This window comes from Clinocottus analis, unplaced genomic scaffold, assembly GCF_023055335.1.
Source record: "Clinocottus analis isolate CAN_PGR_092001 unplaced genomic scaffold, fCliAna1.0.p SCAF_2, whole genome shotgun sequence".
Lineage (NCBI taxonomy): Eukaryota > Metazoa > Chordata > Actinopteri > Perciformes > Cottidae > Clinocottus > Clinocottus analis.
This window is the reverse complement of record NW_027175931.1, coordinates 11,950,458-11,964,122: the sequence shown is the minus strand read 5'-3', so window position 1 is coordinate 11,964,122 and position 13,665 is coordinate 11,950,458. Positions and strand designations below refer to the sequence as shown.

General features: G+C 40.5%; 2 protein-coding genes across 2 annotated transcripts in view; one reads left to right on the top strand and one right to left on the bottom strand.

Moving 5' to 3' along the window:
• The window catches only part of tmprss4a (transmembrane serine protease 4a), a 7,931-nt gene extending 637 nt beyond the window's left edge, over positions 1-7,294 (top strand). Inside the window, exons 2-13 of the mRNA XM_068585333.1 lie at positions 2,848-2,902; positions 3,049-3,192; positions 3,322-3,474; positions 3,580-3,706; positions 3,825-3,944; positions 4,493-4,536; positions 4,869-5,031; positions 5,140-5,306; positions 5,621-5,716; positions 5,814-5,956; positions 6,156-6,308; positions 6,393-7,294. Coding sequence (XP_068441434.1) covers positions 2,848-2,902; positions 3,049-3,192; positions 3,322-3,474; positions 3,580-3,706; positions 3,825-3,944; positions 4,493-4,536; positions 4,869-5,031; positions 5,140-5,306; positions 5,621-5,716; positions 5,814-5,956; positions 6,156-6,308; positions 6,393-6,404 — 1,377 coding nt within the window. The 3' untranslated portion in view covers positions 6,405-7,294. The remainder of the gene's footprint in view (positions 1-2,847; positions 2,903-3,048; positions 3,193-3,321; positions 3,475-3,579; positions 3,707-3,824; positions 3,945-4,492; positions 4,537-4,868; positions 5,032-5,139; positions 5,307-5,620; positions 5,717-5,813; positions 5,957-6,155; positions 6,309-6,392) is intronic.
• Positions 7,295-7,793: 499 nt separating this feature from the next.
• On the bottom strand, positions 7,794-13,633 carry mre11a (MRE11 homolog A, double strand break repair nuclease). The gene is made up of 20 exons (XM_068584932.1): positions 13,565-13,633; positions 12,883-12,958; positions 12,656-12,788; positions 12,368-12,528; positions 12,190-12,277; positions 11,915-12,056; positions 11,678-11,792; positions 11,379-11,564; positions 11,085-11,256; positions 10,911-10,991; positions 10,701-10,830; positions 10,497-10,597; positions 10,230-10,400; positions 10,084-10,143; positions 9,826-10,000; positions 9,397-9,483; positions 9,227-9,270; positions 9,085-9,146; positions 8,811-8,907; positions 7,794-8,519 (listed from the first exon to the last, which is right to left on the bottom strand). The coding sequence occupies exons 2-20, from the start codon at positions 12,900-12,902 to the stop codon at positions 8,481-8,483; spliced, it is 2,064 nt and encodes a 687-aa protein (XP_068441033.1). The 5' UTR covers positions 12,903-12,958; positions 13,565-13,633; the 3' UTR covers positions 7,794-8,480.
• Between the last annotated feature and the right edge of the window lie 32 nt (positions 13,634-13,665).

Below are 13,665 nucleotides of genomic sequence, written 5' to 3'. Positions count from 1 at the left end.
CGAGGTTCACTTCTGGTACATGTGTGCTTGTCTGTGCCTCTCAATTAGTTTGAAGTCAACAGGCATCTAAATGTGCAGACTGTACCCGTCTAGATCTCTGCTTTTTGATCAAAGGTCGTCCAACATGGCACGCGTAGCTTCTCAAAAGCTCTTTGTGAACGTTTTAGTTTCGGAACATAATCCAACAAAGCTGTAAAGCAGCAAGAGGACACCTTGTTTAAAGAAAAGGTTCGCCATGTCAAAACTTTCATCAGTTCAGTCTGACCAAGTAATACATTTTTGTTGGAGCAAGGCCTGTTCTGATTAACGCAGTCCACCTTGTGGGTCAGTCTGACTCAAATTAACAAAATCAGGTTCAGCAACATTAGCTCTTACTGCTGAAATAAGACGTGAAATATAGCAATGCTTGGCTATCTGATTGTTTTTAATAACTGCTCCAGCTCATTAGTTAAACTATTTGTCTTAGTCATGGAACAAATTATGACATTCCTTTTTTCCAGAAGGCACTTATTTCCCATGGTTCGACAAAACAGGCAGCATGACTCTCTTTAGCTATCTTTCTGGTTTTCCAAGTAGGTGGACATCCCTTAGTGATGTCATTCATCTTGCTTTTAATCCTCTCTCGCTTATTCAGTTTATACTGTATATCAACATCAGGTAATGATGTACTAGGTCGTCAATGTGAGGCTAAACTCTGCACTTTATTTAAAGAAATAGTTATTAATCTTTTAGGGAAAATATGAAGTATGAAGGTATCTCAGAATAACCTTACACTCTGTAACATAAAGTGAAACATATGTGGACATAAACTAAATATATGAAACCAAATAGCATTTGTACTATTATTAAGTACAAATCTTGTTGTACATACCAAAGTGCAGCAGGGGTTAACACACACAAGCCAAACATGCCTTGTTGCAATGTAAAAAATATGCAGCTTTTATGCTTTCAGTTGGGACATGACCTGTCTTTTATAAATGTCTTTTATATAAGAGTGTCTTTGGGAGTTTCTCAGCGAACCAGTCTTAGCCCGCACAGCTAATTCATAGCCTAATGAAGGCTACGAATCAGCCAAATAGTCTCCCCTCTGACCTCTCTCTCTATAGATTCATATGTACTATATATACTATACAAAAATACTATGTGTGCTCCTTACATTTGGCTGACGAGAACAGACTGTGGACATGAAACGGATATGAGATTTAAAACCACTTGTATCAGAGTTGATTAAGAAGTAGAATGAACCTGGTGGTAAGGAAATTCACAAATGAGGGAATTTACTTAATACTTGAAATAGAAGTGAAAACTTTAGAACAGTATAACAGCTTTCTCCATTAGCTGTTATGTTTTTAGCTGTGGTTTAGTCCGAACTAAATACCAAACAAAGTATCAACTATCATATACTGTATACAGTAAATATGTGTGTCGTTCAAACATTGAATAAAAAGCTGGGTAGACAACAAAGGAAGAACAGCAGTTAGACGACAAGTGCCACTCAAACCATCAGTTTGTTGTATACCATCTGCTGAAATGCAGTCAGCAGCCATAGTGATGTTTAGCTGTACCATTACAGGATGAATACGTTTCATCTTTGATGAAAAACAGGCACTATACTGACTACAGAGAGTAAAAACAAAAAGTGAAAGGCCTCTACACAGAAGTCTTTTTGAAAATGAGTGAATAAAATGAATACTTTCCCCACTTCCAGTTGTAAAAGATCTGTCCAAACCATTACGATACTTAATTCTAGTGATTGAATTTTTGCTTAATAAAATGAAAGTAGTGTTCATATGTCAAGATTATCTTATAAAAACTTGTATGTATCATAAATGTTTGTTTGCCGTCGAGTTTATTTTCTGCAATAATCCCAAAACTATTAGAAAAATCCCTCTGTCTTGCGACTTCCGGGTTGGCCAACAAAAATACGTCATCCCTGCAGCAGTTTCAGCTCATTAATTAGCGGTTTCGCCGGCAACTTCACTGTTTGATTCACTCTTCTCATATAATCATGTTTATCTACAGCAGCAGACTGTTTTAAATGAACAAACTGCTAAAAAAACTAACACTACCTGCTCAGCACCAGACAGACACATTTAGCCATTTACTGGTGAACATAATAAAGCGTTTAGCGTCTAGAGAGCCAGTTATTTCCTTTGTAGTTGAACATTTGTCATTTATAATTGTTCCCGCACACATACCACGTAGTGTGTGCAATAATGCAACTGCAGCTGGAAGGCACAAGGTGCTAGCAAGGAGCTTAAACCTGTCTCCTGTGGTTGAAGTGCGACCACCCTCTGGCTATACAGCCTTGCAACATTACAATGTGTTCTGGCTCAACAATATAAGCTGCGTTTGAATGGAAGACACACACGGTCCCAATAGACCGTGCCACACTACACCCCATAATATTGTACATTCAGAGTCTATTCTTTTCTTGGTGCGGTCGAGGAGTCTGATAACCGAACATGGGAACTGAAGCCTGTGGAGCGATGAACTGTGTGGTACACTATGTCCCATGTTTGAACGACATGCGTCTCCTCCCTTGAATATGCATTGTATTATTCACATGTTTTACGCATGGCTAACGTTTGTGTTTTAGTACTTTAGACGGATACAACTTATTCTCACATATATTTCAATCACCTGAAATTAAACACAAAAGGTCCATCCGAGCAAATCGAGAGCTTGGGTAATTACATCGAAACTTGCACACAAAATTAAACAATCACAATTACCTCCACCTAGAAATACAGACTGTATATGTTCTCTCAAGCCAAGCAATGCACACTGTTTTGACACCTGTGTTAACATTGTCTGTCTTATGTATCCTTGATATTTTTTCCGCAGACGAGCGCCCAGGTGCCTGAGGAAAGCACTAGACCATTGAATCCAAGGCAGGCAGGTAAGCTGCCGTTTGGGGTTGGTTTATGAATATGTAAAATAGATGGAAACTATAGTAAAATACTTGGCAAAAAAAATCTATTCTCTCATCCCCTTTTATTCTATTGTTGCCTTTCTTATGTTTCTCGCTATCTTTTTTGTTCTCAGTGGCTCCACAGCCAGGCCGCCACAGAAAGCCAATGACAGCTCCAAAGACTCAGAAAGACAAGGCGTCGAAGAGGAAGAAGGTGTTGCTGACTGTCTTAACAGTTGTGGTCTTACTGGGCATACTGGTCACTGCAGCATACTTTAGTGAGTCACAATTATTGGAAGTACTGTAGTTTCCTGCTCAAAGGACAACTTGATTTCAAATGATCCACCAAAATGCCCAACCTTTTGTTCTGCCCTTCCCTTCCAATGTGCCTCTGTGTCTCCATCCAGTTAAGCAGCTGATTGACAGCAAATATTTCTTCTGCAAGAGTTCAGTAAAGTTCATTCCAATAGACAAAGCCTGTGATGGGAAAGATGACTGTAGTGGAGGAGAGGATGAAATTACCTGCGTGGCAAGCTTTACGGTCAACACTACCTTTCCAGGTATAACAACACACCTGACTGTGTACCTTTGTCATCACGGACACAAACGCAAAGCTTCTAAAACTCATATTATCTTCCTTTTTTTTGTGCCATCTCTTCCTCCAGTGCGTCTTATGACAGCGCGGCAGGTCCTGCAGGTGTACAGTTATGGCCAAGGTTGGCGAAGTGTGTGTAGCGACAACTGGACTGAGAGGAACACAAACACAGCATGCAAACAACTAGGCTACACATTGTGAGTTTACACATGCACATGAGATTGCTTCCATTGCCAAGTTTGTCTTGCAAATTTGATTTAACGTGTTATTTGACCTGAAAACAAGTCTTACATCGCCTCCCTTCTGTCTGAACAGTAAACCGAGTAGCACCAGAGTCCCAGTGAACACCTTGATATCTTCCCTGAAAAATGGACGGTTCACAGCTATCAAGCCTGGTACTTCGAACACGCCCATCCATCAGGCCACCATAGACCAGTGAGTAATCTGTGAGCGACTAGGGAAATCGCTGTCAACCAGACCTGAAGTCATCTAACATATTAGTGCTGTTTATAGATCTATGTGAGCTGTTGCTGTTCACATAACTTCTATGTCAAGAGAGACAAAGATGCAGCTTTTGACAGAGAGCTAAGTCCTATCTGAACTCAAAAGTGTTCATTGTCTTGAAAATAAAAGCACATTATACACATCCCACACTTCTTGTGTTTGAAAGATTCTCACTTCTATTCTGTCAGCTTTGCACTCTTCTTGCTCTCCCCCCTCATTTCTCTTTTTGCTGGTGTCTGTTTTCACAGTTTCTGTTCCTAAAGACAATAAATCACACAGTTTGTATTTCCTCTCTGTCTTCTCCCCTATGAAAGTGAACAAAAAGACAGGGTAGTTTACTCAACAGAGCCGACGAGAAACAGAGACAAAGTTCATCGTGTGTGACGTTTGGTGAACATTTGTTTTGTTTTTTGTGTTGCTATTTGTGGTACAATGTGCAACTCTAAATATTTGTATCAATTCATTTTATTCCCCAACAGCAATGCATGCAAATCTGGATCTGTGGTATCTTTGTCATGTTCAGGTGAGTTTTATCTTTCGAAAAACAATTTTGATAGGACTCATGGGTGGAAGGTGGAAAATTACGTGGTTGTTGGACCAGTTTTACATGAACTTGCCCTTACACATTAACCAGCAAAACTATTTCTTAGTAACATGAGAAGTTTCCTTCATTCTTTACAACAAATACAATTTAAAAAAAAAAAAGTTCTGGACACAAAATAAAATTGTCCGACCTGACTTTTACTATCAGAATACGCTACGTAGATCAATAAAACAAAGCACAAATGCAGTAAAAGTTTTAAATGGACCTCAGAAAACAGTACAATGATCTTACAAGGTAACTTTGGTCATCAGACTGTGGATACGTGGGCTCTCAGGACCGTATTGTCGGCGGTACAGATGCTTTCATTGAGGACTGGCCCTGGCAGGTTAGTCTACAACTGGGCGGCCATCACACATGTGGAGGCTCACTGGTGTCACCGCGTTGGGTCGTCACTGCCGCCCACTGCTTCACTGGGTCAGTGTAGTTTCCATAAATATCATTTCCAATGAACAGCTTTTGTGGGTGAACAGCATTTACTCACGCTTACCCCTCCTCCTCGCTCTCTTCTTCCGGGCCTTGCAGTAGTAATAAGGAGCTGACTCGCTGGAGAGTGGTGTCAGGCCGGACCTACATGGGCACACTGGGAGGTTCCTATGTGGACAGGATCATAATGAATGGAGACTACGACCCAGCACGAAACGACTACGACATTGCACTGATGAGACTCAGCAGCCCAATCAGAGTGGGAGGTTAGTTTTATTTATTTATTAACCTGGATTGCTATATGTATTAGTATGTTGTTTAACTGACCTTAAGGAGTCTGTAGTTGAAATTTAAAACCTGAGCAGTTTCGGTAAGAGGCAAGGGAGGAGTGTATATGCTTTACTCTATTGCTCTCTTGTGGTGTCTACGTCAAACAGCACCTGCTTCACTATGGATCAAATTCAGCCAGTATGATCAACACTCTAACTTTAACTGTATATGGCCAATTGGACAAAGGTTACATCATAAAATCAGAAGAAGGCTAACGTTTCAGAACAAATGCCATGTCCCTGTCTTTCAGAGAGCCGCAAGCCAGTTTGTCTACCTCCTAAAGCCTTTGACCTTAGTGCCTCAGCCTCCATGGCTGTGACTGGCTGGGGATACCTGGAAGAAAATGGTGAGAGACCACACTACGCCTCATGTTCATCAACTGTCACCCTGTGAACAAGAATATAAGTTATCTCTAACTGAATGTTGCATCCTTGTCCCTTCAGGTAAAGTCTCTCCTTCACTTCAGAAGGCCTTTATCCCTCTGATAGACCGTGCTAAGTGTTCCAGCCCCACAGTGTATGGTAGTGCCATAACCCAGAGGATGATCTGTGCTGGTTTACTGAAGGGGGGAGTGGACGCCTGCCAGGTAACAGTCCACTGACACAAGTTACAACCAATATTGATTAAGGCTGCAAATGAAAAAGAACAATATTACCAGTTTTACCTCTCAAGGCCTGCAGTTCAATGTTAGTTGTATTTTGGATAATGGTCCAAAAAGGATGTTCTCTTCTGGCAAGAGATACTTGAATGTTATAAAAATGTTATTGTGTTGTTATGACTTCCAGGGGGATAGTGGGGGTCCTTTGGTGTACTTCACCTCCTCTCAATGGCATCTGGTTGGAGTGGTGAGCTGGGGCGTTGGCTGTGCCCGGCAGGGACGGCCAGGTGTTTACTGCAATGTAGAAGAGATGTTAAACTGGATTCATACCGTCATTGAGGTACAGAATACAAAATGATACATGATTGTGATACTGCAATACATGCAAAACACCCCCTGATTATTTTTAACTTCATCCCTCCAGAAAACCTCCTGATGTCCTTCATCGTGAAGAGCAGCCTCCTCAAGACAAGACTCCAGTCTAGTCAACCTTGGATGGCCTGTGAAACGACAATAACGTTTTTGATTCAATGTGGCAGACAGAAGATGGGAGACTGCAGTTTCCCATCTGAAAGAAAAGGGAAGTTTAGGATTGATCTCAGCGGCAGGAGAACTGTTAAACGTAGCCATATGCAAACACACACATACACACAGACACACAGACACACAGACACAGACACACACACACACAGCTTATTTCAGGTGTTATTTGGGCCATTGCATGTTCTTATCTCAGGGGACAATATTCATGTTTGCTTATGTGTCACTTTTACAATGTGGTAATCTGACAGATCCAATTCAATGATTAATGTGATTCTTTGAACATTTTATATTTTCTTTTGACCTTAGCAGCCTGGCAAACCTTATCTATGATGTACTTCGTTACATGCTGTGATTGCAGGTGTGCAATGTGTTATGAGCGTTCATACTGTAAACTGCTGTTAAGGAAGGTGACAGACAGAGTACACCTGTGCTATTGTATGTCAGCTGAAGTCTTATGAAGGTTACTATCACCAATATAAGTCATTCCAAGTCTAGGAGTTTACAGCCTTTTATGGTGCTGATTCAGTTGATCTGATGTGTGCCTGTTTTTGTTTAAACATATATGCTCACTTCCTACAACAAACCTATTTTTATAAGCACTTTAAGTGGACAGTGAGGATTACTTGACCTTACCGTATGTACAGATGATTCAAGTTGCTGGTCAAATAAATCACTGAAAACTAAAATTCAATACACAGTTTTCATAGTGCCTCCATAATGAATTTAAAAGTACAAGTGCCTTTATTTAGAAAACTCACACCATGGCCAGAATATTCAGAGTAGTGGCCACAGTTTCCCCCTTTTTTTTTTAGAGCTAAAATGTAAATAAATAAATGTATTTTACTCAAGTTTTAAAAGTGAGAAACAGTGATTATAGAATGTTAATTTGTAAATTGTGTGCATTCAGCCAACACCCTGCCATTATGTCATCTATTTTAATCTTATTTGTTCAAAGTCAAAGAATACATCTACCTGTATTTATGGTTTATATTTCATGCTCTTGTCTATGGAGATCGACACAAAATTAGGATAAATTGGCACCTCTGAATTCAAAAACAGTCTACAGGTTTTTAAATGTACACACAGGAATGTCATTTCTTTCTAGAGTTGGTGCATGGCGGATGACATTTGACTGTATATATGGTACATTTTGTTCATGTTATATACTTGTAAATAAGTTGTAAATATAATAAAGACATTGTGCTGTAAATGTAGATCTCCCTTCCATTCACTGTTCCTCTCCTCCCAAGCACACATCCTCTGACCCAAAGTTATCAAAAAGCAACAGGGAACAGAATTTATTTAAAGGTTGGATTCTTCGATGTCACCCAAGGTATTGACAAAAACAGTTTTTAGCATCGACAGTGAAAAAAATAATATGGGAGTCCAGCTCTATTGGTGCTTGGACCCCAAAATAATCAACAATTTCTATCAGTGCGGAAGAATGATAAGACCACAGCAGAGGGGGGAGGGCCAATGAAAAGAGTCAAGTGAAGCATGCTACAAGACAGACCATAGATAAAAAATAACAAGACTGTTGATTTTATATGAAAAAAAAACATTTATAATTTCCTGAATATCAGAGAGCGATAAAGGCCAATAGCAAAACACAACTTTAAACAGTGCAGACGATTTCGAAAGGTTCAGGTGGTAAATGTAGTAGTCCATGTCTGAAAGCCATCTCCACATTACAGCCTTTATTCTTCACAAAAATAGATTGATTGGATAGTTTTACCCCAGCCAGTGGCTAATCAACATTATTTATTGTCAACAATAGGAGGACTGAGTGCTGAAAAAATTGAAAAGGCACTTTTAAGTCCTCCAGAACACGCTGCAACAACTCACATGCTAATTAGCATTTACATATTTGTGTGTGTGTGTGTGTGTGTGTGTGTGTGTGTGTGTGTGTGTGTGTGTGTTGGGAGGAGGAGGGGAGAGGGGCTTGTGTTACATAATAGATGCTCTTGTGTTATCTTCGTGAACGATGGCTGGGGCCTTTAAATGGGTCCTGGTCAAGAAAAAAGAAAACGAGATGTAAAATAGATTAAAACATTCGCCATGTGTTAAGATAATCAAATATAGTTCAATTAATTTTTGGCAAGCAAATATAAAATGGATTACAGGAGATTAAGTGTAGGGGTATATGTTTTTGTTAGGATTGTAATGATACATATTAGGATTTAAGATTGGTTTTCATTTCCAGAAAGGTATGTGGTTAAATACGAAGACATTTTTACGATTGGAAAACCAAATCACAGACTTCCCCCTAGCACTCCAGATACATGCTACATCTTTTTACCTCATCATCATCACTGTCATCAAATGCAACTCCTTTAGATGCCTGGCTCTGGCTCTGAGAGCTGAACTTGGTGAAGGACGATGAAGACGATGCTGACCTGTAGTAAGCAAGAGAAGGAGCCAGGGTGAAACAAATGGTCAAAGGAAGCATCACAGATATTGCATATAAAGTACGTAAGAGAGAGTCTGAATCTAGTATGGACATCTGTGTGAATTCAGGTTTTTCTTTTCATAATGTACTGGACTACCACATTGTAGACTAAACACAGACAGACCTTGAAGGGGGTCGGGTAGCTTTTGTTACAGGCATATCTTCATCTGAGTCATCAATAGTCACCTAAAGACAGATAGAAATGCAAAGCAAGTTTAAGGGTATAGTTTACATACTGTATATGCGTGAGTCGTCATTTGACTTACTTCATCTGCAGCCCGAGATGATCTTTGGGATGAAGCTTGAAATGCTGAATAATGAGGTATAAAGAAGAGGGAAACATTGAAGTCATGAAATAAATTTAAGTGTTGCATACAGAACGTTAACTGCATGTCCGTATATCATCACACTCACACGCATAATGTCACTCTCCTACCTTGAATGATGCTTCTGCTTTGGGTTGAGGCTGAGGATTTCTGGGAACGGCCCCGACCAGCTGGCTTTGGTTCAGAGGCAGTTGCACCTAAAGTGGATAAATGAACAACTCAGAACAAGGATTTTACTTTCTAATGAACAATTGTATACACATAACACTAACATTAGTAAGAGTGCAAATTTCTGCATCAACCTTTCTCCCGAGGCTGGTAGGCTGTGTGTGTATGGTGTGAACTCCCACTTGTGGTATTTACTGCTTTAATGCTTTTATGCACAAAAAGGTATTACTTTGTGCATTTGCTCTGATTCATTGTCTTGTACTAAGACAACATTCTTCAATAAGTCTGTGGATCAACTATTTACCACCATCTTACTCTTGCTGCACATCTACTTTCACTTCATCTTTGTGGCAGATAATATGATAACTCACCTCTTCCCCTTCCCCGGCCTCCTCGCCCTCTGCCTCCTCGTCCTCTGCCTCGTGTGGGGGGAGGCATTGGGGCCGAGCCTTCGTCAGAGTCCAAAGCAAGGTCATTAGACATGTCAAAGTCTACAGGCTCATTGCCGCCACGCTCCAAACGGTGAGCTTTGGCTCTGTTGAAAGCCTGAGAAATAGAGATAGAAAGCACACAAAGTGTAACACAACAGACAACACAACATGTCCGGCTTCTGTGCAATCATTACTTACCTCTTTGATTTCGTTCTCTTCCTCAGTTGTGTTCTTTTTGGAGTCTCTGAATCGCTGGATCTGAAAATGTAAAAAACAGCATTCTTTTACTGACGTGAAACATTAACATCCTTTGCCTTACTTACCATGCAATCCCCAGCCCTTACCTCAGTGTCTATATCTTGCTCCGTGGTTACTGCTCTGCTTTGGAGGTGGAGCCGTGTCTTCTCTAACTGGTAATTGATCAGCTCCTCAATTGCGTCCTTCTCATCTTTTTCTACAAACTCCTGAATTGCCTTGCCCATGCCCTGCTCCGTCAGAAGGGACAGCTGCACAGTCTGTGAAGATATTTATAAAAAAGAATATTCAATAGAAACAGTAGATAAGTGTTATGACACCCTGTAAGTCTGTGAAGGTAAATCTGTGTGCAGTACCTGTTCAGTTGCCTTAAAGTACTCTTTAACCATGTCCTCCACTCTCAGCCCCTCAACTGCTGTGTTTTTTATCAGTTTGCCGTAGTCCACATTGACCTCATCTAAAAAGCACAAAGATTTAAACATGTCAAATAAAACAATGCTGTAAATAGAGCAATAGTGTATGCCGTAGATCTATAGCTGTGTATTGAGCTCGAGTCAGACCTTTGATGCTCTCCTTCTGCTCACGGTGTCTGAGAAAGTGAATGATGTCTTTTGGGTTGGCTACACGGTCCACAAACTTCTGACTGAAGCGAGAAGTGTTGAACGTATCAAAGCCTCCAGTGTAGTCAACCTAGGAAGGCAATGAATGATGAGTTTGACTGAAGTGGAATGGGAAGGTGGGTACACATGCTGAAAGTGTCTCCATCTTACCCTCAGGCGAATAAGAGGTTTCTCTGGGGTGAGCGGACATCCAAGTCTTTCTCTTTCAGCTTCGTTTAACATCTCTGTAACCTACAGAATGACAGAAAAATTAAGACACAAATATTAGGGTACGGATGGGAGCATCAAACAAATGGATGTTTGTTGGTGGCTCTTAAGTGTTACCTTTGCATAGCACAAGTCCTCCACCTTCTTTGTGACCTGGGGTGTATCAGATGTGAAGTGGTCTTCATAGTCATTTAGCACCACATCTTGGATGAAGAACTGACGCACTGTCTTTAGAGGGATCTTTTGCAGGTTCATTTTACGACCGTTCACCCTCAGCAGCCCTATGTGCCTATATATATATATACACACAAACAGAGTGTTTGGCCTTCCTTATCTCTTTAAGACACTGTCAGAGTATAGAGTGGACTATCCATTGTGAGTGTGTCTGAGTATGTGTGTATTTGTTTGTACTTCTTGGTGGCCTCTCCAGGGGACAGGGAGGTGGCTACAGAGCTGCCAGGCTGCGTCACATAGAAGAGCTGCTGTTCATTTCTGGCTGGCGTAATCAAACACTCATGCTCATGACCCCAAACCACCAAGTCGATAAATTCATCCAGGAACTGCTCAGGGATGTAGTTTGTGGGTCCGTGTTTACTCCTAGAGGAGACACATAGGCAGAAAAGACAACAATTCAAAACAAATCACAAAGTCTAGCGTGATATTAGGTAAATATAGCCGTTTGAATCTCTAAACCACAAACATGCACAGACCTATTCTGATGGATGGTGAAGAGGTTAAACCATTCATCTTGGTCTTCTTTAGGGCGAAGCATTGTGACCTGGTTGTTGACAAACATCCTGTACAAGCGCTCATCTGGGATGGAGCCTACACACACATGTATACTTAATTTAGACCAAAACATTAATAATGTTTCCAATCTTGGCAGAACAGAGGCACGAAATAATATAGGAATGAGTAAGTACATCATGATACAAATAAACTCTTACCAAGACCAAATAAGGCTATCTTGGTGTTGCCTTTCTGCATTAGGATGGGACTAATTTCTATCCTCTCCACTGACTGGGAGTGGCCAAAGTGATTGACAAGACCAGAGGCACTTAGCAGATCCAACGCACACAAACCTTCAGCCTTGAAGGGGAAAAAAGTAACTTTGTCATTAAAACAAACAAATATACACTGTATAAAACAACTTAACAGACACACAGATGAACATACTTGTGTTGAGTTCAATGTAATTTATTTCATGGTGGACTCAACTCACCCCAGTTGGGTCATCATGGTTACCATGAATGCTGAATGCAGGGATAGAGATGTTCAGGTTTTCATCCTGATAGTTAACCCAGGGGAACCTGCAACACGTCAACAAACATAAAACAACATTAATGTAACAGGACTACACAGTTTTTATCAATTGACCACACAAACACAGCAGAACTGACTGAGTGGTGTTGAAGTTGACAGCCTGGTCACTGAGAATGTTGAAGTTTATTGGCGTGTCTCCCATGCAATATTTCCTCAGCATAGTGATGCAGCTGTGGAGGCATCGGCGGGAGGGCTTGTTGTCATGAAACAAATCACCACCCAGCAAGATGAAATCTACCTGCAAGCAAAAAAGCAAATAGAAAGCAGTGGGCGTTTGGAGCAGGTAGACTTTATTATGTCCATTCAAGCATATAGAGATCAACATATTGAGTCATCCAAATCCACATTTATCAACTTGTATTTACCTGATTTGTCTTGGCACATTTCAGGATCTCATCGAGTGTGTTAAAAGAGTCATTGCCACGGATAGCGTCCTTCTCGAGGTAACCGAGGTGAATATCTGTCGCAATCAGGATCTTGAAGGTATCCTCATCATCCCTAGAAAAAAAAACAGCACACAACACAACTTGTACATTAGCTTTAACTGTGAATCATCTAGATATCAACTATTTGCTATTGAGAAAAGACTCACATGGTGTCGACCGAGGACATGATGATCTGAGAAATTAGATCTTACTCCTGACAAGCGGTCAACAAAAAGGCTTCCCCTGCAGAAAACACATTTAGCACAAAACATCTTGCTTAAAAAAGATATTCTGGCATACATTTAGAATGATGAGCCTAAGCAATACATTTGCATAACTATTATGTTTGCATATAAGGAGCGAATATAAATACCACATATCAATGTTAGGTCACAATAATAAAGATAATGTCCATTCATTGACAGACCGTGAGTAATTCGTGGGAACTATTGTAGAATAAATGTCATATTTTGGTCAGAGTTTCTAAAAGAAAGCCATGTTTATAATATCTTGGTGACCGAACAGTACACTTCACAACGTAAGGTATTACTGTGTGATAGCTCGCTAGCTAATTATCCGTTCGTGAAGTCATAGCTCACAACAACATTTAGCTAAGTTACTGCCAATCTGAGCTAAGTTACAGTTAGCTTTCACTTTAGCTAAAAACCACGAACAGCTAATGTGAGGTGCAAGTTATCATTGAGATAGCGAACAGGAGCTACACCTGAGAGTTTACAAATCAGGCAACAAAGCTAGGTCAAACGTTAGCCCACGTGTCTATTGAACGTTAAATAATTCACGTTATTTATAGTGTATACTACGAGCTACAACCATATAACTACAGCCCACCTCCTCTTGAGTTCAAGAACTGGTTAACATGCCAGAAAACTCCCGGCAAGTCTTGCAAAAGCTCCATCCTCGTCTCTCACAGAGGGCTCACAGTTATTGTA